Here is a 23,809-nt window from a genome sequence, read left to right as displayed (position 1 = left end):
CTTTTAGGAACAAAGTTTTATCCCAACGAAGGCGCCGGGATCCGTCACCCGTCAACCCAGGGTGACAAAAGGGACGGAGGGGTGTGTGTGTGTGTGTGTGTGTAGGGGGGCTCGTCCCCTGCCTCTCGTGTCCCCCTCCGAAACGGGGAGGGCCAAGGGGAAACAAAAAAAAAAACAAAAAAAACCCCAAAAAAACAAAAAAATCAAAACAAAAAAATCAAATAAAGGGAAGAAATTTGAGAAACCCCCCAAAAAATCAGAGGGAATTAAGGCATTAAAAAACCAAACCAAACCAAAACAAAACCATAACAACTGACTTAATTAAAGGCACGAATATTTCCCATTGCCTCCCCCCCCCGGGGGGGCGTGGGGGGGGGGGGGGCAGACGCCGGAGCCGGGGGAGGGAACGAGTGGGAAAAAGAAAAAGGAAAAAAAAAAAAAAAGGGGGGGGGGGGACCCAAGGAAAACCCCCTCAAAAAAATTAAAAAAAAATTAATAAAAAAAAAAGAAACAAAAGAGAGGAGCCGCGGCGGGGGCCGGGGGGGGGGGGAGGGGGGGCCCAGGGCAGCGACGACGGGGACGGACGGAGGAAGGGACAGACGGACGGAGGGGGGGGGGGGGGGGGGGAGGAGCGGGGGGGGTGCTGGTGGAACCGATGCTTCACAAGAGACACGACCGCAAACACCGCGTGGAGCTGGGGTCCAACAGGACTGGGGGGGTTGGGGGTATTTTTTGTGTTTTTCTCCTCTTTTTATAGAAAAAGAAAATATTTCCTCTTTTTTCTGTTTTTCCTCCCGGTTTCTTCCACTTTTTTTTTTTTTTGTCCCTTTTTTTTTTTTTTTAAATTTTTAAATTTTTTTTTTTTTCTTTTTTGATGTGATTTTGTGTGTGTGTTTGTGTTTGTGTGGGGTTTGTTTTTTTTTTTTTTTCCTTCTCGGTGTTTCTTTCTTTTTTTCGGAAACGGAATAAATCTGGGCGAGGGGCCGGCGGGTCACAGCGCGGGCTCGGCCTCCATCGGCTCCTCCGCCGGCCTGGCAGAGAGGGGACAGAGCAGGGACACGAATGGGGACACGAGCTGGGGACGGACCCTGCTCCCCGGTGCCTCCAGCCCACCCTTCCCGCCCCCCCCCCAAGTCATGGCACCGTCACCCCTCCCAGCTCCCCGTCATCCTCAGGGTGGGACATGGCAATCTGGGGACACATGTGTCCCATCGCCCCGCCAAGGACACGCGTGGCTCCATGCACACCTCCAGGGGACACATGTCGTCCCCCCACCCCCCGAGGACACACACGGCTCCACGCACAACCCAGGGGACACACACAACCCCCTGTGGACACGCGTGGCTCCATGCACACCTCCAGGGGACACATGTCCCCCCCACCTCGAGGACACACATGGCTCCACGCACAGCCCAGGGGACACACACAACCCCCCATGGACACACGTGTGGCTCCATGCAGAGCTCAGGGGACATGAAACCCCCCGAGGACACGCGTGGCTCCATGCACACCTCCAGGGGACACATGTCGTGTGTCCCCCCCCCCCCCGAGGACACATATGGCTCCACGCACAGCCCAGGGGACACACACAACCCCCCGTGGACACGCGTGGCTCCATGCACACCTCCAGGGGACACATGTCCCCCCCACCTCGAGGACACACACGGCTCCACGCACAGCCCAGGGGACACACACAACCCCCCGTGGACACGTGTGGCTCCATGCAGAGCTCAGGGGACATGAAACCCCCCCGAGGACACGCGTGGCTCCATGCACACATGGCTCCACGCACAGCCCCTGGGGACACACATCACCCCGAGGACACGCATGAATCCATGCAGAGCCCAGGGAACACGCACCTCCCGAGGACACGTATAGCTCCATGCACACCTCCAGGGACACATGTGGCTCCATGCACAGCCCAGGGGACACACATGGCCCCCAGGGACATACATGGCTCCGCGCACAGCCCCTGGGGACACACATGAATCCATGCACAGCCCAGGGGACACACACAACCCCCCCGAGGACACGTGTGGCTCCATGCAGAGCTCAGGGGACACATGTCCCCCCCGAGGACACGTGTGGCTCCACGCACAGCCCCAGGGACATGCAGCCCCCAAGGACATGCATAGCTCCATATACAGCCCAAGGGACATGCATCACTCCAAGGACATGTGTGGCTCCATGCACACCTCCAGGGGACACATGTCCCCCCTGAGGACACACATAGCTCCATGCACAGCCCAGGGAACACACATGGACACGCGTGGCTCTATGCACATCCCCAGGGACATGCAGCCCTCCAAGGACATGTGTGTCCCCAGGGGCTGTGCATGGAGCCACACATCACCCCAAGGACACATGTGGCTCCATGTGCACCTCCAGGGGACACATGTACCCCAAGGACACGCATGACTCCATGCACAGCCCCAGGGACACGCATGCTCTCAAGGACACACGTAGCTCCATGCACACCCCTACGGCCACACGTCGCTCTGGGCACAGTCCCAGGGGACACAACTACCCCCCGAGGACACACATGGCTCTATGCACAGCCCCTTGAAGACACACATGCACCTTAAGGACACGCGTGGCTCCATGCACACCCCTAGGGACACAGATCATCCTGAGGACATACATGACTCCATGCACACCTTCAGAGACATGCGTGCCCCCATGCACAGCCCCAGAAGACATGCATCCCCCCAAGGACACGCGTGGCTCCACGCACAGCCCAGGGGACACGCAACCCCCCAAAGGACACACGTGGCTCCACGCACAGCCCAGGGGACACGCAACCCCCCAAAGGACACACGTGGCTCCACGCACAGCCCAGGGGACACACAACCCCCTGACAATATATGTAGCTCCATGCACACCCCCAGGGACACACATCACCCCAAGGACACCTGGCTCCACACACAGCCCAGGGGACACGCATCCCCTCTCGAGGACACACGTGTCCCCATGCACACCCCAAGGGACACACATCTCCCCCGAGGACACACATGACTCCACGCAGAGCCCAGGGGACACGCATGTTCCTGAGGACACGCGTGGCTCCACACACAGCCCCAGGGACACACATGCTCCCGAGGACACACGTGCCTTCATACACAGCGGGGGCTCCCGGGGGGGCTGTACCTGGGCTGGGGGTCGGTGTTCCCCTGCTCGGCGCCCACCGAGAGCAGGGCCATGGCCGTCACCGTCTCGGCCTCCTCCGCCTCCCCCTTCTGCGCCTCCAGCAGGGAGCAGCCCACGGCCGCCGCGAAGCGCTTCACCGAGCCCCAGTGCTTGCCTGCGGGCACCGCCAGCACTGGGCATGGCCCCCAGGACCCCCACAGCAGGGACCCATGGGACTGCCACGATGGGGACAGCCCAAGGGACCCCCTGTACCACCCACAGCCGGGACAGCCCTGGGAACCTCCTCTGGGACCCCCCATGGAGGGGACAGCCCTGGGGACCCCCATGGCAGGGATGACCCAGGGAACCCTCATGACCCCAACGCAGTGGGGACAACCAGGGGGACCCATGGGATCGCCACGGTGGGGACAACCCAAGGGATCCCCTGTGCCACCCACAGCCGGGACAGCCCTGGGAACCTCCCCTGGGACCACCACGGAGGGGACAGTCTGGGGACCCCCACAGCAAAGAAAGTCCAGGGACCTCCCAGGACCCCGGTGGCAGGGACAGTCCAAGGGACCCCTTGTGTCACCCACAGCCAGGACAGCCCTGGGGACCTCCCAGGATCCCCATGGAGGGGCCAGCCCTGGGGACCCCCATGGCAGGGACAGCCCAGGAAATCCCATGACCCCCATGGTGGGGACAACTCAGGAGGACCTATGGGACCCCCATAGCAGGCACATCCCTAGGGACACCTCCGGGTCCCCCCCAAGCCCTGAGGACCTCCCCCAGGATCCCAGTGACAGCACTGGAGACCCCTCCGGGTCCCCCCACGGCAAGGACAGTGCCCCAGTCCCACCCATGGCAGGGACAGACCCGCTGGGGTCCCCCCAACGGTGAGGACAGCCCCAGGGACCCCTCTGTGCCCCCCCCATGACAGAATCAGCCCTGGGGACCCTCCTATGTCCCCTGGTGGCAGGGACAGCCCCAGGGACCCTGGCAGGGTGCATGTCCCCCCCCCCCCGACCCCAGCCGCAGGGTCTCACTCTGGATCTCGATGACCTTCTCCAGGGTGGCCACCGCATTCACGTTTGGCTTCTGCTGCAGGAGGGACGGATCCAGGGGCTCCAGCTGCGGGGAGGGGGCACACCATCAAGACCCCAAAACCTGTCACCAGCACCCCCAATTCCCCTCAAAAAGAGCAGGGAGGGGACCAGAGCCCCTCTCCTAAACCCAGGGGAAACTGAGGCACGGCACAGCGTGTGCACCTCAATACACCCCACACCCTGGGGGGTGCCAAGGGGGATTCACACGGGTCAGGGGGTGTCCCCAGGGGTGAGGAGGGGTCCCCAGGGATGACCCCCGTACCTCCAGGCCGAGCAGAGCAGAGACACAGGCCTCCGAGGCGTCGCAGATGGCCGTCAGGTCGTGCCCCCCCTCCAGCGCCAGCACCACCCGGCCCCCCGCCAGCATCATCAGCTGCTTCGTCAGGTGGCCGAAACCTGGGGGGACACCAAGGAGCAAGGGGGAGTGACAAGCGGCTCAGCCGAGGTCCCCCCACCCCTGGGGACACCCCCTGGACCCCACTCACATTTGGCGGTGACGGAGTAGCCACCGAGCGGGGAGAGGTGGCCCTCGACGGCATCAAAGCCAGCTGAGACCAGCACCACGTCCGGGGAGAACTCGTTGGCGATGGGCATCACCACGGTCCTGGGGGGGCTGAGGGTCAAGGCCAGGGCACGGGGACCCCCCAAGGGCATGGGGGACCCCCCCCAGGACACGGAGACCCCCCCCAAGACCCTCCCCAGGGTGCAGGGACCCCCTCCAGGACACAAAGACTCCCCCAGGGAGTGCAGGAACCCTCCCCAGGGTGCAAGAACTGCCCCCTAGGACATGGGGACCCCCCTCCAGGATATGGGGACCCCCCCGCCCAGGACATAGGGACACCCGTCAGGGTGGAGGGACACCCCCATCAGGACAAAGGGTTCTCCTCCCAGGACAAAAGGACACCCCTCAGGGTATAGGGACACACACCCCCAGGACACAAGGACACCCCAAAGGACACAGGGGAACCCCCCCCAGGAGTGCAGGGACCCCCCCCCAGGACACAGAGACCACACCAAGGGCATGGGGACAGTCCCCCCCAGGACAAAGTGATATCCCTGAGTGACATGGTCCCCCTGCCAGACGCGGTGACCCCCCCAGGGTACAGAGGCCCCTCTCAAGGGCACAGGGACCCCTCTCAAGGGCACAGAGACCCCCCCAGGCTGCATGGAACCTCCCCCCCGGGGGTGGAGACACCTCCCCAGGACAAGGGGACCCCCCCAGTACACATGGACCTCCCCCCCACCCCGACCCCTACCTGAAGGCGGTGAGATACTCCACGTCCCCGATGGGGGGGTCAACACCCCCGGTCCAGGCGATGTTGATGTTGTAGCCCACTCCCATCCCGCTGCCGACCTGGGCACAGCCACGGGTGACCCTCAACGCCACAGCTGGGGTCGGGGGACACACAGGGTGGCACATGGTGACCCCCCCACCCTTCCCACAACTCCCCCCCCATACCTCCTCGGGCGCTCCACTGCCCGGGAAGAAGTTGCCATCGTCGTAGCGGTGCAGGGAGATGTAGAGGACGTCGGGGTCGCTGTAGAAGGCTTGCTGGGTCCCGTTCCCGTGGTGGATGTCCTGCCAGGGGGGGCCAGCAGCGTCAGGGACGCCCCCTCACCCATGCCACGGGGTCCCCATCACCCAGGGGGGGTCTCTGTCCCCCTTCCCTGGGGGGGAGGCCTTACCCAGTCCACGATGAGGATCTTGCCCACGCTCAGCTTCTGCTGGAGCAGTTTGGCCGAGATGGCCACCGAGTTGAAGAAGCAGAAGCCCCTGAGGAGAGGGGCCAGGGTGAGCACCAGGGTGGCCCCCGGGTCACCAGTGTCCCCCCACACACCTCCCCATGACCAGGGGTCCTGCCGGTGTAGCCCCACACTCACATGGCCGTGGACTCCTCAGCGTGGTGTCCTGGGGGGCGGATGACGGCGAAGCCGTTCTGCAGGGAGAGAGAGGGACACGAGTGACACGTGTGGCACGTGCCCACACGTGCACACCCTGCAGGGGAGCAGTGCACACAGGAGCGTGCGCAAGGGCTGCCACGCACGCCTGCACAAGCGTGCACACGCATGGTGCACACACGTGCAGGAGTGCCATTGCACACACCCTGGTAAGCGTGCACAAGAGTGGTGCACATGCACATAAACTTGCACAAGGCCATCACACGCCCGGGTAAGCGTGCACAAGGACATTGCACACGTGCAAGCATGTACAAGGGCCACAACACACATCCAGGTGAGCGTACATGCTATTACGTCAATGCACACGTGCAAGCGTGCTTGGGGACCATCACACACACAGGTAAGTGTGCACAAGAGTGGTGTGCACACGTGTAAGCTCGCACAGGGGCCATCACGCATCCAGGCGAGCACGAACACACAAGCGTGCGTGAGGATTATCCCACACCCTGTTAAGCGTGCAAGAAAGCAGCGTGCAAGCACACGAGCTTACACAAGGGCTGTCGCACCCCAGGTGAGCACGCACGTGGGTGGTGCAAGGGTGCACAAGGGCTGCTCCCAGGGTAAGCATGCCCACCCTGAGCGTGCAGGTGGCCCAGGGGCCAGCGTGCGAGGCCGGGGGCCAGCGTGCCAGCCCTCCCCACTCACCTTGATCTCCCCGGCAGCCACCTTGAAGGCGAGCTCCACCAGGCAGCCCACCGCCATGCGCACGGCGCTGGAGGAGTGCATCTCGTTCCACACCGTGTCACTGTCCACCTGCAGCGGGGGGGGGGACACACACGGGGATGCCTCAGTGGGGCTAGGTCAGGCCCAGGGATGCCTCCCCCCCCAGCCCAGGGCCACCACCACCTACTCACCCCGATGCCCCCGCACGGCAGCACCGCGTACATCTTCTGGCTGATGGGACCTGGTGGGACAGAGAGAGCCGTGACAATGGGGGAGCTGGCAGGGATAGCGTGTCCCCCCCAGTTCCAAAAGGGGACCTAGGCATCCAGGTGACACCCCCCCTCCCCTCGCCCCAGCTGGCACCTACCCAGGAGCTTTTTGCTGTCGAGTTTCTGGCGGTTGAGGGGGCTGGTGCCGTAGAGCAGCGTGTGATGCTCCGAGTGCACCGTCTGGATCTCCTCCAGCGTCGCCTTCCTGCCCCGGATGCGCTGGAAAGGGACACACAAACACACACACACACACACACACATATATATATATAGTGATGAGCCGCACAACGAGGTGAAGAGGGGACCCCCGGGATGGCGGAGTGGCCTCACCTCACACTTGCCGAGGAGGCCGGTCTCCTGCAGGCGGGACCAGATGCTCTGGATGCGGCCGGCGTGCTCGGGGTGGATGTTGGTGTTCCCGCAGGTGCACTGGTGCTTCAGCATGAAGGTGTCGTACACCACCCCTGCGGCCACAGCGGCATGCCTGGCACCGGCCCCCCCCCCTGCCCTGCGGCCCCCTGCCCCACACACACCCCCCCTCACCCCCCCGGGACATGGGGACCCCACAGGACACGGGCATCCCATGGGAAACTGAGATCCCCACGCACCCCGAGGAATGGGAAACCCTATGGGAGAAGGGGACCCTGTAGGACATGGGTGCTCCTGGGCACCCCAAGGGATTGGGGGACCCTTGGACACCCCAAGGGATTGGGAACCTCAGGGGACAGGGGGATCCCATAGGATAGGAGGACTCCTTGGGACCCCAAAGGATTGGGAACCCCAGGGGACAGGGGGATTGCAGGGGATAGGAGCAACCCCAGCCACCCCAAGGGATGGGGCACCCCATGGGACAGGAAACCCTATGAGTGAAGGGGACCCTGTGGGACATGGGCACTCCTGGCCACCCTGAGGGATGGGGCACCCCATGGGACAGCGGGATCCCATGGGATAGGGGGGCCTCTGGGCACCCCAAGGGATTGGGAACCCCAGAGGACTAGGGGGATCCCACGGGACAGGAAACCATATGGGAAAAGGGGACCCTGTGGGATATGGGTGCTCCTCGGCACCCCAAGGGATAGGTGAACGAACCCCTGGAAATTGGGAAGCCCATGGGAAATGGGGATCCCCAGGCACCTCAAGGGATGGGAAACCCTATGGGTGAAGGGGATCCCATGGGAGACAGGTGCTCCTGGGCACCCCAAGGGATAGGGGGATCCCTGGGCACCCCAAAGGATTGGGAACGCCAGAGGACAGGAGGATCGCAGGGGCAAGTCATAACCCCAGGCACCCCAAGGGATGGGGCACCCCAAGAGATGGGGCACCCCATGTGAGGGGGATTATCCCATCGGATAGGAGCACCCCATGTCACCCCAAGGGATGGGGAACCTCATGGGACAGAGGGACCCCATTGGGACAAGGACAACCCAGGCACACGAAGGGATGGGGCCCCCTCATGGGTCATGGGCACACCAAGGGATGGGGCATCCTGGGGAGCACAGGGACACCCCTGGGCACACCGAGGGACGGGGACACCCCATGGGACAAGGGACGCCCTGACCCCACCAAGGGATGGGGCACCCCACGGCCAGGGTCACCTCCGAGCACCCTGAGGGATGTGACACCCTGGGGGACACAGACACCCTTGGGGTCCACCAAGGGATGGGCCACCCTGTGGCGGGTAGGGGACACCCCATGGGAAAGGGGACACCACCACGTGATGAGGCACCCCCCCGCGTCCCCCCCTGCCCCATACCTGTGGTGAAGAGGTGCTTGGGGGTCCCATCGGGCACGGGGGGCTTGATGCCAGCGCTGGCGGGGGACGACTGGGTGCGGGCGAGGGCCGGGTGGGGCAGCGCCAGGATGCCCAGGGGGGGAGCGGGGTACAGCTGCAGCGGTGCCTCGGGGTACACCTGGGGGGGGGGCCACCCCAACCCCCCCGTCAGCCACAGCATCCCCCCCCCCCCCCCAAGCCATCGCTTGGCACGAGGCATGGCCATGTCACCAAGTTCCGGCCGGGGAGGGGGTGGCCACGTCCGAGTTGGGGGGGGGGGGGGGGGGGGTGTAGGGGGAGGATGAGTCACGGCGGGGGCCAGGCGGGGGGGGGGGGGGGGGCTGCGGTGCGGGGGTGGCGGAGCTGGGAGGCCGAAGGGGGGGGGGGAAATGAGTCACCGGCCCCTCCGAGTCATCGCTGCGGCAGTGTGCGGGGGCGGGGGGGGGCGGCCGGGCCCCCAGGTAGCCAGGGGAGGGGATGGGGGGGGGGCACAGCTGGCCGGGGACCAGGCGTTTGGGCAAGGGATGCTCGTGCAAAGGGGATGCTCGTGCAAGAGTTTAGAGGGGGGGGGGCATTTAGGGATATCTGCCCCCCACCCCAAGGTGATCCACGGGGCCCCCCGAGGTCTCACCTGCTTGTACGTGACCCCCAGCTCGGTGACATCGGGGACCCCCGAGCCCTCGGCCTCGTCCCCGCTGTCACCCGCCTCCTCCTGGGGCACCTCGGGGTCCTGCAGCCGCTCCGGGGGGTCACCGGCATCCGGGGAGGCGAGGGTGAGGGGGGGACCGGGGGGCACCCCATCGCTGCCCGGGGGGGGCGACTGCTGCTCCGTCAGCTCCTCCTCCGTCTCCTCGGGGTGGGTGGGGGGCTGCCGTGCCAGCTCCCCCGCCTTGGGGAGCAGCTGGGGGGGAAGGGGGGGTGGTGGGTGCGGGGGCCAAACTGACCCCCCCCCACCCCATAGCCAGCCCCTGCCCTGTGCTCCCCCATACCCTACAGACATCCCATAGCCACCCCACACCCATCCAGTGCCCTATAGCCACCCCATAGCTGCCCCACATATAGCCCATACCCTATAGCCATCCCACACCCTATAGCCACCCCATATGCCCCCAAACCCATCCCATGCCCTATAGCCACCCTATACCTACCCAACATACATCCCAAACCTTATACCCACTCCCATACCCTATACCCATCCCGAGCCCTATAACCACCCCACATACATCCCAAACCCTATACCCACCCCACATACAGCCCATACCCATTCCCGTGCCCCATATCCACCCCACATACAGCCCGCACCCCATACTTACCCCACATATAGCACATACCCTATACTCATCCCGTGCCCTATAGCCACCCCGTACCCACCCCACATACAACCCACACCCTATACCTATCCCTCTGCCCCATAACCAACCCATAACCACCCCATATACATTCCGTACCCTATACCTGTTCCCATACCTACCCCACATACAGCCCATACCCTATAGCCATCCCGTGCCCTATAGCCACCCCATATACACCCCACACCCATCCTATACCCTACACCATTCCCCCTCCCAGCCCCACGGCAGCCCCTGCCCCACCTTGCCCAGCTGGACCTGCTGCTTGTCGAGGAAGTGGTGCTGGAGGGTGCCGTGGGGCAGGGCGCCGTGGGGCAGGGCCTGGGGGCTCTGGGGCAGGGGGGACGACTGTGTACGGCTGAGGGGCCGGTGCCGCGGCAGCTTGCTCACCGTCCGCACGCTCCCCGCGCGCTCCCCCGTCACCAGCGGCGACTGCCCATGCAGCGGCACTGCGGGAGCCGGCCGCCATCAGTGGGGCACCCCGACACCCCCTCCAGACCCCCCCCCCCCCCGCCAAAATCCAGCTGGGGGGATGGGGGGGGGGGGGATGTTTAGCAAGCAAGGGAAACTGAGGCAGGGTAGGGGAAACTGAGGCAGGGGACTCACCGGCGATGAGGGTGCTCTGCTGGCGCGCTTGCTCCAGCAGCAGGACGTGCTGCAGCAGGGATGCGGGGCCGGCGGGGGGGTCTCCTTCCAGGGCCACCCCCAGCAGGCAGCCCGGGATGGAGGAGGTGCTCAGGAACTTGCCGGTGAGGGCGGCCCCGGGGCGTAGGGTGGCCACTGCCGGCCGCTCGGCCTCTGCCTGCGGTGACAGCTTGGGGGACGCCTGCGGGGACGGAGAATGGCACCGTGTTGTGTACCCCCCCTAACCCCACCGCCCCAGACTTTGGCTGTGTTGGGGGGGGGGGATGCCCCCAGCCGTCATCAGCCCTCGAAGTGCTGGGTGACACCCCCACCCCAACCCTGCACCCCCCAGTCTGGGAGAACCCCAAACTGGGGACACTGGGGCGCTGCTAGTCCTCCCACCATCAGCCTCAGCTTCTCTCCGGTGGGGAAACTGAGGCACAAACCCAGCCCCGGGGGAGGATATGGGGGGCCCAGACACTGGGGTTCCTGGCTTGGAGACCCCCCCTCCTGCCCAACAGTCACCCCACAGGCACAGGGTCCCCATGCCAAGCCTGTGAGGTGCCAGGTCCCCAGGCCACCCCTATGGGACATTGGGTCCTTGTGCTGCCACCCCACCATGGGGTCCCCACATACCCCCTCTACAGGGTTCCAGGTCCCCGTGTCACCTCACAGGGTGCAGGATCCCCATATTGACCCCTTGGGGTTCCAAGTCCTCGTGCCACCCCATCACGGGGTCCCCACATAACCCCTCTGCAGGGTTCCAGGTCCCCGTGCCACCCCATGGGCTGCTGGGTCCCCACATCTCCCCCATGGGATTCCAGGTTCCCATGCCACCCCTATGAGGTCCCCGTGCCACCCCCATGAGTTCCCCATGTCCCCCCCCCCCATGGGATTCCAGGTCCCTCTACCACCCCACGCAGCACAGGGTCCCCATATTGACCCTTTGGGGTTCCAGGTCCTTGTGCCACCACCCCATAGGGTCCCCACATCCCCTCTACGGGGTTCCAGGTCCCCGTGCCACCTCATGGGGTCCCCCGCATCCCCTCTATAGGGTTCCAGGTCCCCGTGCCACCCCATGGGGTCCCCACGTGGCCCCTATGGGGTCTTGGGTCCCTGTGCCACCTCATGGGGTCCCCCGCATCCCCTCTATAGGGTTCCAGGTCCCCGTGCCACCCCATGGGGTCCCCATGTGGCCCCTATAGGGTCTTGGGTCCCCGTGCCACCTCATGGGGTCCCCCCATCCCCTCTACGGGGTTCCAGGTCCCTGTGCCACCCCATGGGGTCCCCACATGGCCCCTATGGGGTTCCAGGTCGCCATGCCACCCCACAGGGTCCCCGCGCCAGCCGCACGTACGCTGAGGTGGGAGTTGGTGACGGTGACGGTGGCCTGCAGCCCCAGGGAGATGTTGGGCAGGGAGGGGGACGTGTAGAGGCTGAGCTGCCCAGCGCCGTCCAGCGTGAGGGCTCGGTGCTGGGGCAGGAGCTGCTGCGGGGGGGAACACGGCACGGACACGCCATCAACACAGGCACGTGTGTGCCGAGACACGCCATGGGCGTGCACAACCCAGGGGCACATACTGGCTGCGCACGTGTGTGCACCCCAAACGTGCACACACCAGCTGTATACACCTGAGCATACGTGTGTGTGCTGAACACGCTGCCTGCACACACCTGAACACACGTGTGCACCCTGAACACGCTGCCTGCACACACATGTGTACCCTGAACACGCTGCCTCCACACACCTGAACACACGTGTGCACCCTGAACACACTGCCTACACACACCTGAACACACGTGTGCACCCTGAACACGCTGCCTACACACACCTGAACACACGTGTACGTGCACACACTGAGCACGTACCCGGACTGCATGCATTTGAACATACACATACACTGAACATACACGTATCCTGACCACACTCACAGCACACATATGAACATACGTGTGCACACTAAGTACACTGGTTGCACAGATCTGAATGCACATGTGCACCCTGAGCACGCTTGTAGCACACCTGGCTACACACACCAAGACACGTGTGCACCCTGAGCACACACCCTGGCTGCACGCATCTGAACACATATGAACCCTGAGCACACTCAGAGCACACACCTGAACACGTGATTACCCTGAATATGCTCACAGCACACACCTGACCATACGTGTGCACCCTGAGCATGCCAAGAGCACACACCTGAACACGCGTGCACACTGAGGACCCTGGATGCACACACCTGAGCACACACGTGCAACCTGAACATGCTCACAGCACACACCTGAGCATACACGTGCAAACTGGACACGCTCACAGCACAGGTGTGCACCCTGAGCACGCTAACAGCATACACTTGAACACACATGTGCACCCTGAGCATGCCAACAGCACACACTTGAGTGCATATGTGCCCCCTGAACACACTCATGGCACACACCTAAACACACATGTGCACCCTAGACACAAAGCACACACCTTAACACACATATGCACCCTGAGCATGCCAATGGCACACGCCTGAGCACACGTGCGCATCCTGAACACGCTCATAGCACATGCCTGAGTACACATGTGCACCCTGAGCATGCCAATAGCACACACCTAAACACACATGTGCACCCTGGACACCCTCACAGCACGCACGTGTGCACGCTGAGCACTGCCCGCACACGCGTGTGCCCCCGTGGGCTCCTACCTCTGCGTGGATGTTGGGGACGGAGCCGGTGAAGCCGTTCTCGGCGATGGCGCTGTGGGAGCTGTTGGGGGAGCTGGGCCCGGAGCCCGGGGCGCTGCTGCACACCGAGGACACTGCGGGGCCACCGCCGTCAGGGGGGACACGCCACCCCCACCGCGGCCCCCCCCAGCACCCACCGCCCCAGGGACGGGGCAGCCCGCACCCATGAACACCAACCGCGTGTGAACGCACAGGCGTGTGCAAGCATGCATGTGTGCACAAGCATACACTTACACGTGCAAACATGTACGTGCGCATGTTGCACAAGCATGGATGCGCACAAACACGTGTGCACGCACTACACAAGCATATTTGTGCACAAGCACATGTGCACAGATATGTTGCACAAGGGCATATACACACATTGCACAACCCTGTCTGTGCAAAAGCACGCATGCACAAGCCCGTATGTGCACAAGCATGCGTGTGTACTCATGTTGCATGAGCCCGTATGTGTAAACACATGTGCATGTGTTGCACAAGCCTCTATGCACAAATATAGATGCACGTATGTTGCACAAGGATACATACATATGTTGCACAAACATGTCTGTACACAAGAACATACGTCCACATTGCATAAGTATGTTTTTGCACAAGCATGTATGTCCACAAACACATGTATGCACACGTTACAATCACACGTGTGCACAAACACCTGCACACACGTTGCACAACCATGTTTGTGCACAAACACGTATGCAGACGTTACACAAGCACATCTTTGCACAAGCATGTGTTGTGCATGTATGTACACATTACACAATCCCACGTGTATACACGTTGCACACGCCTCTGCGTGCACAAACACCTGTACACGCACATTGCACCACCATGCTTGTGCACAAACCCCTACGCACACATTGCACAGGCACATCTGTGCACAAGCATGCGTTTTGCACAATGTGTGCCCACGAGCACACGTATACGCACACGTCACACAACCACACGTGCGCACGTGTTGCACAAGCACATCCACGCCCCCGCCAGCCGGGGGAGGACGCTGGGTCCCCCTGAGCGCCCACCCTCCCCCCCCACCCAAAGGCGTGCAGGGTAGGGGACAGGCGGTGACCCGGGGAAGCGGAGGCAGGGGACAGGGGGTCTCACCGGTGACCTCGATGGCGCGTTTCTTGAAGGTGCTGATGACGGTGCCGTCCTTCCTCCGCAGCAGGGGGCTGCTCCTCCGCTCCGCCACCTTCTGTTTTAACCGCGAGCGCACTTTCAGGTTGGGTTCGGAGGCTGCATGGGGCGGGGGGGGGGGAACCAGGGGGAAAGGAGAGGAAGGGGCGGGGGGGGCACCCGGGAAGCGGCGTTAGCCCCCGCACGGCTCCCGGCACCCCCCCTTGTTGTCGTGTGTCGTCGTCCCCCCCCACCACCCCACCACCACCCCCCCCAACCCCCTCCTCCCCTCACCTCCACCCGCCGGCGCTCCGGCACCCACCGGTTTTGCGGAGCGGGAAATCATCCCGGCCGTCGTAGGTGCCCAGGAGGGGGAGTTTGTAGGATGGGGGGGTCCCCGGGCTGCCGGTCTGGGGGGGGGAACTCTGGTCCAACGAGGTGTGGTGAGCCCTGGGGGGGCGGGCAGGGGGAAAGGGGGTGGGCAAAGGGGGCACAGACCCCCCCTAGGACGCCTAGATTCCCCCCTGCCCCCAACCCCATTTTGGGGGGGGGGGGGGGGTCTGGGGTGGGGAGTGATGGGGGGGGTGACCTACCAACATTTGGGGTGCTGGGGGAGGGAATGGTTGGGGGGGCCGGTGCCCGGCTCCTTCGTCTTGCTGAGCAGGAACTCCTGCAGCTTCAGCTTCACCTCCGTGCTGGCGATGGCGCCTGGAGGGGGGGACAAAGCTGGGATGGGGGGGGGGGCACAGCACATACCACAGCCCCCCAGCCCCATTGGGACACCCACATCCACCCCCCAGCACCCCGTATCACCCCAGTCCCCATAGCCCATATTGCTCCCCAGTTTCCATCTCTGCTCCCTGGTCCCATCCAGCCCCCCCAAGTCCCATCCAGGCCCCCCCAGTCTCATCCAGCTCCCTTGGTCCCCAGTCCCATGCAGACCCCCGAGTCCCATCCAGCCCCTCCAGTCTCACCCAGGCCCCCCTGCTCTCATCCAGCTCCCTGGTCCCCGGTCACATCCAGCCCCCCAAGTCCCATCCAGACCCCCTGGTCTCATCCAGCCTCTCCATCCCACCCAGCCCCCCTGGTCCCATCCAGCCCCCCAAGTCCCATCCAGGCCCCCCTGCTCTCATCCAGCTCCCTGGTCTCATCCAGCCCCCCTGGTCCCCAGTCCCATCCAGCCCCCCAAGTCCCATCCAGCCCCCCCAAGCTCATCCAGGCCCCCCATCTCTCATCCAGTCCCCCCAGTCTCCAGTTACATCCAGACCCCAAGTCCCATCCAGCCCCCCCAGTCTCACCCAGGCCCCCCATCTCTCATCCAGTCCCCCCAGTCTCCAGTTACATCCAGACCCCAAGTCCCATCCAGCCCCCCCAGTCTCACCCAGGCCCCCCTACTCTCATCCAGACCCCCAAGTCCCATCCAGACCCCCCCAAGTCCCATCCAGCCCCCCTGGTCCCATCCAGGTCCCCCTGCTCTCATCCAGCCCCCCTGGTCCCCAGTCCCATCCAGTCCCCCCAAGCTCATCCAGGCCCCCCATCTCTCATGCAGCCCCCCCAGTCCCCAGTTACATCCAGACCCCCGAGTCCCATCCAGCCCCCCCAGTCTCACCCAGGCCCCCCTGCTCTCATCCAGCCCCCCAAGTCCCATCCAGACCCCCCCAAGTCCCATCCAGCCACCCTGGTCCCATCCATTCCTCCTGGTCCCATCCAGCCCCCCAAGTCCCATCCAGGCCCCCTGGTCCCCTGTCCCATCCAGGCCCCCAAGTCCCATCCAGCTGCCTTGGTCCCCTGTCCCATCCAGCCCCGCAAGTCCCATCCAGCCCCCCCATCTTTCATCCAGGCCCCCCAGTCCCCAGTTACATCCAGACCCCCGAGTCCCATCCAGCCCCCCCAGTCTCACCCAGGCCCCCCTGCTCTCATCCAGCCCCCCAAGTCCCATCCAGACCCCCCCAAGTCCCATCCAGCCACCCTGGTCCCATCCATTTCTCCTGGTCCCATCCAGCCCCCCAAGTCCCATCCAGGCCCCCTGGTCCCCTGTCCCATCCAGACCCCCAAGTCCCATCCAGCCCCCCCAGTCTCACCCAGGCCCCCCTGCTCTCATCCAGCCCCCCAAGTCCCATCCAGACCCCCCCAAGTCCCATCCAGCCACCCTGGTCCCATCCATCCCTCCTGGTCCCATCCAGGCCCCCTGGTCCCCAGTCCCATCCAGCCCCCCAAGTCCCATCCAGCCCCCCCATCTTTCATCCAGGCCCCCCAGTCCCCAGTTACATCCAGACCCCCAAGTCCCATCCAGCCCCCCCAGTCTCACCCAGGCCCCCCTGCTCTCATCCAGCCCCCCAAGTCCCATCCAGACCCCCCCAAGTCCCATCCAGCCACCCTGGTCCCATCCATTCCTCCTGGTCCCATCCAGGCCCCCTGGTCCCCTGTCCCATCCAGGCCCCCAAGTCCCATCCAGCTGCCTTGGTCCCGTCCCATCCAGCCCCCCAAGTCCCATCCAGCCCCCCCATCTTTCATCCAGGCCCCCCAGTCCCCAGTTACATCCAGACCCCCGAGTCCCATCCAGCCCCCTCAGTCTCACCCAGGCCCCCCTGCTCTCATCCAGCCCCCCAAGTCCCATCCAGACCCCCCCAAGTCCCATCCAGCCACCCTGGTCCCATCCATTCCTCCTGGTCCCATCCAGCCCCCCAGGTCCCATCCAGGCCCCCTGGTCCCCTGTCCCATCCAGGCCCCCAAGTCCCATCCAGCTGCCTTGGTCCCCAGTCCCATCCAGCCCCCCAAGTCCCATCCAGCCCCCCCATCTTTCATCCAGGCCCCCCAGTCCCCAGTTACATCCAGACCCCCAAGTCCCATCCAGACCCCCCCAAGTCCCATCCATTCCTCCTGGTCTCATCCAGCCCCTCTGGTCCCTGGTCCCATCCAGCCCCCCCCCGTGTTCCCCCCAGCTCACTCTCGCGGCTCTTGTCCTTGGTGCGCAGGGCATGGAGCTGCTCCAGGCGCTGCTGCTGCTCCAGGGCCTCCTGCCGCTCCCGCTGCCGCTGCTGCTCCAGCTCCTGCTGCCGACGGGCGGCCAGCGCTTCCTGCTGCTGCTGCAGGGACCCACACAGGGGGAGACGGGGGGGGGGTGTGCGGCTCAGGGATGGGCAACCCCCATCTCACACCCCCCTGCCCCAATCCCCCCCCCCCATGTAGCTGTGTCACCTTGGGATAGGACAGCCCACCGCTCCAGCTCCCCAAGGAACATGATGCCCCACAGCTCCATCACCCCCCATAGCCCCCCAATGCCTCCATCACCCTCAATCTCCCCCCAATGGCTCCATCACACCAGGCAGATGATGCCCCACAGCTCCATCACCCCCAAACTCCCCTCAAGGGCTCCATTACCACCAACCTCCCCCCAGTGACTCCATCACCACAGGTAGGTGATGCCCCACAGCTCCATCACCCCCAATCTGTCTCCCAATAGCTTCACCACCCCAGAAAGGCAATACCCCATGGCTCCATCACCCCAATCTCCACCCAATGGCTCCATCACCCTGGACATAGGATGTCCCATGGCTCCATCACCCCCAATCCCTCCCCGCAACTCCACCATCCCAAAAGCAAGCAGTGTCCCACAGCTCCATCACCCCAGACAGATGATTCCCCGTGGCTCCATCACCCCCAGTCTCCACCCAATAGCTCCATCATCCCAGACAGGTCATGCCCCATGGCTCCATGACCCCCAAGACCTCTCTGCAACTCCATCACCCCAAGACCAAGCAACATCCTACAGCTCCATCACCCTGGACATGAGATGCCCTATAGCTCCATCAACCACAATCTCCCTCCAGTAGCTCCATCACCCCATATAGGTCATGCCCCGTGGCTCCATCACACCAAGACCAAGCAATGCCTCACAGCTCCATCACCCTGGACATGGGATGTCCCGTGGCTCCAGCACCCACTCCAGGTCATGCCCCACGGCTCCATCACCTCCATTCCCTTCCCACAGCTCTACCACCCTGGACATGGGATGCCCCATGGCTCCATCACCCCAGGTAGGTGGTATCCCACGGCTCCGTCACCCCAGGTAGGTGGTACCCCACATCTCCATCACCCCAGGTAGGGGACGCGCCCTAGGTTCCATCGCCCCCAGCCCACCTTGAGGTGTTTCTGGAGCTGGACCTCATGCTGGCGGGTGAGGTGCTCGTGCTGCTTCTGGAACTCGGCGAAGAGCAGCTGCTTCTGGAGCTGCTGCTGCTGCTTGAGGGCCAGCAGCTCCCGCTGCAGCTGCCGCTCCCGCGCCGCCGCATCCAGCCCCGGCCCCCGGCGCTCCCCGCACGCCTCAGGCGCCCCACGCGCCTCCGCCGGCCCCTCCACCCCTGCGGGCACCCGCCGGTCAGGGGGGGGCCGTTTGAGGGTGTCCCAAGGATGGGGGGGCTGGGAACAGTTTAGGGGTCTCCAAGGGATAGGGGAGACTGGGAGGAGTTTGGGGTGTCCCAGGGATGGGGAGGCGGGGAGCAGCTTGGGGGTGTCTCAGGAGCAGTTTGGGGTGTCCCAGCGATGGGGGGATCTGGGAGGAATTTGGGGGTGTCCCAGGGGGGAGCTGTGAGAGGTCTGGGGGTGTCCCCAGGATAGAGGGGAATAGAAAGAGTTTCAGGGTGTCCCAGGGATGGGGGAGGCTGGGAGGAGTTTAGGGGTGTCCCAGGAATGGGGGGGCTGGGAGCACCTTGGGGTTCTCCAAGGGATGGGGAGAGCTGGGAGGAGTTTGGGGTGTCCCAGGGATGGGGGAGGCGAGGAAGCAGTTTGGGGGTGTCCCAGGAGCAGTTTGGGGTGTCCCAGTGATGGGGGGATCTGGGAGGAGTTTGGAGGTGTCCCAAGGGGGAGCTGTGAGAGGTCTGGGGGTGTCCCCACGATGGAGGGGACTGGGAGGAGTTTCGGGGTGTCCCAGGGATGGGGGCAGCTGGGAGGAGTTTCGGGGGGTCCCAGGAATGGGGGGGCTGGGAGCACTTTGGGGGTCTCCAAGGGATGGGCACAGCTGGGAGCGGTTTGGGGTGTTCTAGAAGGGGGGAAGGGGGGCAGTTTTGGGGTGTCCCAGGGATGGGGGGGTATGAGACCAGTTTGGGGGGGCCCAGTGATGGGGGGCACTTAGGGGGCAGCTGGGGCATGCTCAGGGGCAGACAGGGCATTCCCAGCGACAGGGAAGAGTTGGGGGGCTGCTGGGGGGGGGGGGGGGGGGGCGTCAGGGATCAGCCCCTCCCATCAGCACCCCGGGGGTCTCCCACCAGCTCCAAACCCCCCCAGATCAGCCCTGTACTGTGCTTCCTCCCCCCACCCCCAACTAAAAAAAAAAAAGGGGGTACCCCAAGCTGAGCCCCCCCATGTGCAACAACCAGCCCAGAGGGCAGCCGGGAGGGAAGGGAGCGGGGGGAGAAAAGGACTGAACCCCCCCTCAACATGCGTGTCCCCCCCTTCCTAAAGTCCCAACCCAGGGACAAGCATAAACCCCACAGCATCTACCAAGCACCCAATGAAAATTGGGGGGGGGGGGGACGACACACACATCCACACCCACACATCCCCCTCCCCAACAGCAACGGAACCCAGGCATCCGGACCCTTCTGTCCCACCCCCCCACCCCCCCCGCCTCGGATGGAGGGGTACAGCGGGGGGGGGGGCACCCCATCCCCACGCAAACAGGAAGGCGGGGGCAGGGGGGGGGGGATGCACTGCATGCTAATGCGCCCTGGCGCCCCCCCCCCCCGCCACCGCACACGCGGCTGCACGTCGGGCACTGACGTGTGCCCAGGACGGACCCGCGGACGTCACCGTGCCGTGGAGCTCGGGCACCGACACCCCCCCCCCCCCCGGGCACTGCTAACCCCCCCCCTCCCCACTGCCAGCCCCCCAAAAACCTGCCAGTCCCCATTCCCCCAGTACCAGGCTGCACTCCCCAGTGCCAACCAGCCCCCCTCCCCGGCAGTGCAGCCCCCCTATAAAAAGACAGCCCCCCCCCCCAGTGCCAGTCCCCTTCCCCACTGCCAACCAGCCCCCCCCCAGTACCAGCCCCCCTATAAAAAGACAACCCCCCCCAGTGCCAGTCCCCTTTCCCAGTGCCAACCACCCCCCCCATAAGACAGCCCCCCCAGTGCCAGTCCCCTTCCCCACTGCCAACCAGCCCCCCCAGTACCAGCCCCCTTCCCCAGTGCCAACCAGCCCCCCCAATACCAGCCCCCCTATAAAAAGACAGCCCCCCCAGTACCAGCCCCCCCATAAGAATCCAGACCCCCAGTACCAACCAGCACCCCCTAAAAAAACAGCCTCCCTTCCCCAGTGCCAACCAGCCCCCCCCAGTATCAACCACCCCCCTCCCCCCCAGTGCCAGCCCCCCCTTCCCCAATATCAACCAGTCCCCCAGTGCCAAGCAGCCCCTTAACATGCAAAAGGGGCCGTGGGGCAGGAGGAACCTCCAGCCCCCCCTCACCAGCCCCATTCACCCCCGGGGGGGGGGTGGCCCGGGGGCTTCCCCACACGTTGGGGGGGGGGAGGAGGGGGGGAAGACTTGGAAAGGGGGATTGTGTGCATGGGGGTGCCCCTGCAGCCCCCCAGACCTGACAGCCTCCCTTTAAGGGGGGGGGGGGTGTGACAAAACCATCCCAGGGGGTGTTGGGGTGCAATGGGGGGGGGGGAGCAGCACCCAGCACTGGAGGGGACAGGGCAGGGGGGGGCTAAAAATAGCCCCGGGAGGGGCCAGGGCAAGAGCTAGCCCAGCCCCGGCCAAACCTGCACTTAGGGACTCAGAAGTGGCTTTGGGCTGGCGAGGGGCCGGGGCCACCACCCTGCTGGGGCCGGGGGGGGGGCCACCACCCCCATCCCCCGGGATGGACTGGGGCTGCTTAACCCCTCGGTGCCCACGGCCCCCCCCAAACCAAAGTGCCCCCATGGCCAGTTGTAGCAGGTCCCTCTGCCAGGGCTGGCACTGTCCCCATGGGGGTGCAATGGGGGGGGGCGGGGGTGGTCCTGGGCCCCCACTGTCATCGCTAGGGTCCCCGTGTGCCACCACAGCAGGTCCCACCACCCAAATCTGTGCCCCCCCCCTCCCCGCACCGGGCCAGCAGGGAGAAGCCATGACCCCCCCAGCACAGCTGGGACCACTGTGGGTGCAGAGAGCCCCCGGGGGGGGGTACACATGCAACCGAAATGTCCCAACACATGGGGATGCTTGGGGACAGGACTAGGCAGGATGCCACTTGTGCGGGGGGGTGGGGGTTGGGGGGTCTGGGACCCCCCCCCTCCCCCCCCCCCCCAGCACTCACCTGGGGTGGGGAGGGCGGCATGGAGCTGGGCACGGGACAGGAGCTCCAGCGAGGGCTCATGGCCGGACCCCCCCTCTGCAGAGAAACCCCCATCCCTCTCATAAATGGGCTGCAGCATCACTGGGGGGGGGGGGGGAAGAGGGGGGGGGCTGAGGCATGTTGTCATGTGTCCCCCCCAACCTCAGCCCCCTAAGTCCACCCCCCCCTGCCCTCGATGCAGGGGGAGAACAGAGCTGCCAGCCGGGGGCCACCGAGCATCCCCTGGAGCTGGGGGCTAAGGGAGCGGATCTGGCCCCCCCCCCCACCCCGGGAGGGGGAGGGGGGACGGGGCTGGGTGGGTGGCCCCCCCCCTCACCCACGGTCCCCCCCTTGCTGTGTCTCTCTGCCCCCCCGCCCCGCAATCCTCCTGCCGGGCTCTTCTCTCCGGCGCCTGGAAATAGCCGGCGCACGGGAGGAGCCGGCTATAAATAGGGCATCGTGCCGGGGGGGGGGGCCACCACAGCTCCCGCGGGATGGGGTGCACCATGTGTGTGTGTCCCACCACCACACAGCCCCCCCCGGGGACACACGGGGACCACAGCGGCTGCACCCCCAAACTGCTCTGGGGACTGGGGGAGAGGGGCTGCCCCTTCATGGGGTGGGGTGGGGGGGGACACACGCAGCAGGGCTGGGATCTCCATGACACCCCCTCCGCCCCCCCCCCCCCCCCCCATGGCACCCCCATCCCATCTGCCCCGCTCCCCCCCCCCCCCCGTCCCCCTAATTGCCAGGGACGTTAATCCGCATCAGCGCTGCCGGGAATAAAATCCGGGATACACGGAAGGGGATTAGCCCCCGCGCTTGGGAAAGCGAAGGCGAGTGGCCCCTCCCCACCCCAGATGGGACACCCCCCCCACCCCCCACCAGGAGCCCCCTCAGGGGGGGTCAGGGGTCCCCGAGCCGGTTGGGGGGGGGGGGGGGGCACATACACCGAGTGGCCACATTTTCCGCCGGATCAGTGACCTGAAGTGGCTCAGTGGGGCTGGGGGTGACAATGGGCTGAGGTGGGGACACCCCCCTCCCCCCCACCCCCCCCAAGCAGGGATGGGGACACACCCCCCCCCCCCCAGTGATGGGGAGAACCCCCACACACACCCCACCAGTTGTGCGTAAACCCCCCCCCCCCGCCGCCAGCAGCCACGTTTATTTACCAGCGCCTTAATCCCAAGCCGAGACTTTTAATAGCTGGGATATTTATGGGCTGCCCCCCCCCCCCCCCCCCGTGGCCCCCCACCCCCCCGGGGTGCTTTGGGGCTTGACGTCAGCCCAGCTATTTTTGGTGCCGCCAGCGGGCAGGAGGCCACGGGAACGAGCCCTCCTGGCTGCCGGAACCCCCCCCCGGGGCACACACCGAGCCCTCCTGGCTACCAGACATTGCCCCCCCCCCCCACCCCCCCACCCCCGACCCCCGGGGCACCCCAGTGCTGGCAGCCCCTCGGCAGGGCAGGGAGGTGGCCCCAGCATGGGCATCCCCATCCAGAGGTGGTGGCACATCTGTAAGATGGGGTGGGGGGGGACGACAATGACACACACACCCTCAGGGGGGTGAGGACACCCCCCCCCCCCCCCCCCCCCCCCGAGGCAGGGGGAGGGATGGAGGGAGCGGGGTGCCCGCACCCCCCGGGATGGCAGTGCCACCTGTGCGATGCTCGGGCTCTCTCAGGATCCCCCCCCCCCCCCCCCAACCCCACCCCACCCAGGGGAAAGGGGGTGCCATCAGGGAGCACTGGGGGACACCCAGCACCCAAAGT

General features: G+C 65.0%; 1 protein-coding gene across 1 annotated transcript in view; it reads right to left on the bottom strand.

Moving 5' to 3' along the window:
* Positions 1 to 742: 742 nt before the first annotated feature.
* Positions 743 to 23,809, bottom strand: part of HDAC5 (histone deacetylase 5) — a 24,872-nt gene continuing 1,805 nt past the window's right edge. Inside the window, exons 3-27 of the mRNA XM_074163072.1 lie at positions 22,020 to 22,139; positions 18,865 to 19,085; positions 17,672 to 17,810; positions 15,318 to 15,432; positions 15,047 to 15,174; positions 14,713 to 14,844; positions 13,567 to 13,679; positions 12,225 to 12,356; positions 10,850 to 11,069; positions 10,487 to 10,692; positions 9,526 to 9,795; positions 8,877 to 9,033; positions 7,454 to 7,587; positions 7,222 to 7,342; positions 7,046 to 7,095; positions 6,837 to 6,944; positions 6,114 to 6,169; positions 5,919 to 6,006; positions 5,692 to 5,811; positions 5,489 to 5,586; positions 4,718 to 4,836; positions 4,495 to 4,628; positions 4,173 to 4,257; positions 3,148 to 3,301; positions 743 to 1,031 (exon numbers count right to left, since the gene is read on the bottom strand). Of these exons, the coding sequence (XP_074019173.1) occupies positions 992 to 1,031; positions 3,148 to 3,301; positions 4,173 to 4,257; positions 4,495 to 4,628; positions 4,718 to 4,836; positions 5,489 to 5,586; positions 5,692 to 5,811; positions 5,919 to 6,006; positions 6,114 to 6,169; positions 6,837 to 6,944; positions 7,046 to 7,095; positions 7,222 to 7,342; positions 7,454 to 7,587; positions 8,877 to 9,033; positions 9,526 to 9,795; positions 10,487 to 10,692; positions 10,850 to 11,069; positions 12,225 to 12,356; positions 13,567 to 13,679; positions 14,713 to 14,844; positions 15,047 to 15,174; positions 15,318 to 15,432; positions 17,672 to 17,810; positions 18,865 to 19,085; positions 22,020 to 22,139 (3,260 nt within the window). The 3' untranslated portion in view covers positions 743 to 991. The remainder of the gene's footprint in view (positions 1,032 to 3,147; positions 3,302 to 4,172; positions 4,258 to 4,494; positions 4,629 to 4,717; positions 4,837 to 5,488; positions 5,587 to 5,691; positions 5,812 to 5,918; positions 6,007 to 6,113; positions 6,170 to 6,836; positions 6,945 to 7,045; positions 7,096 to 7,221; positions 7,343 to 7,453; positions 7,588 to 8,876; positions 9,034 to 9,525; positions 9,796 to 10,486; positions 10,693 to 10,849; positions 11,070 to 12,224; positions 12,357 to 13,566; positions 13,680 to 14,712; positions 14,845 to 15,046; positions 15,175 to 15,317; positions 15,433 to 17,671; positions 17,811 to 18,864; positions 19,086 to 22,019; positions 22,140 to 23,809) is intronic.

Source organism: Numenius arquata, chromosome 23 (assembly GCF_964106895.1).
Source record: "Numenius arquata chromosome 23, bNumArq3.hap1.1, whole genome shotgun sequence".
Taxonomy (NCBI): domain Eukaryota; kingdom Metazoa; phylum Chordata; class Aves; order Charadriiformes; family Scolopacidae; genus Numenius; species Numenius arquata.
The sequence above is the reverse complement of the archived record's forward strand: the minus strand, read 5'-3'. Positions and strand labels throughout refer to the sequence as shown.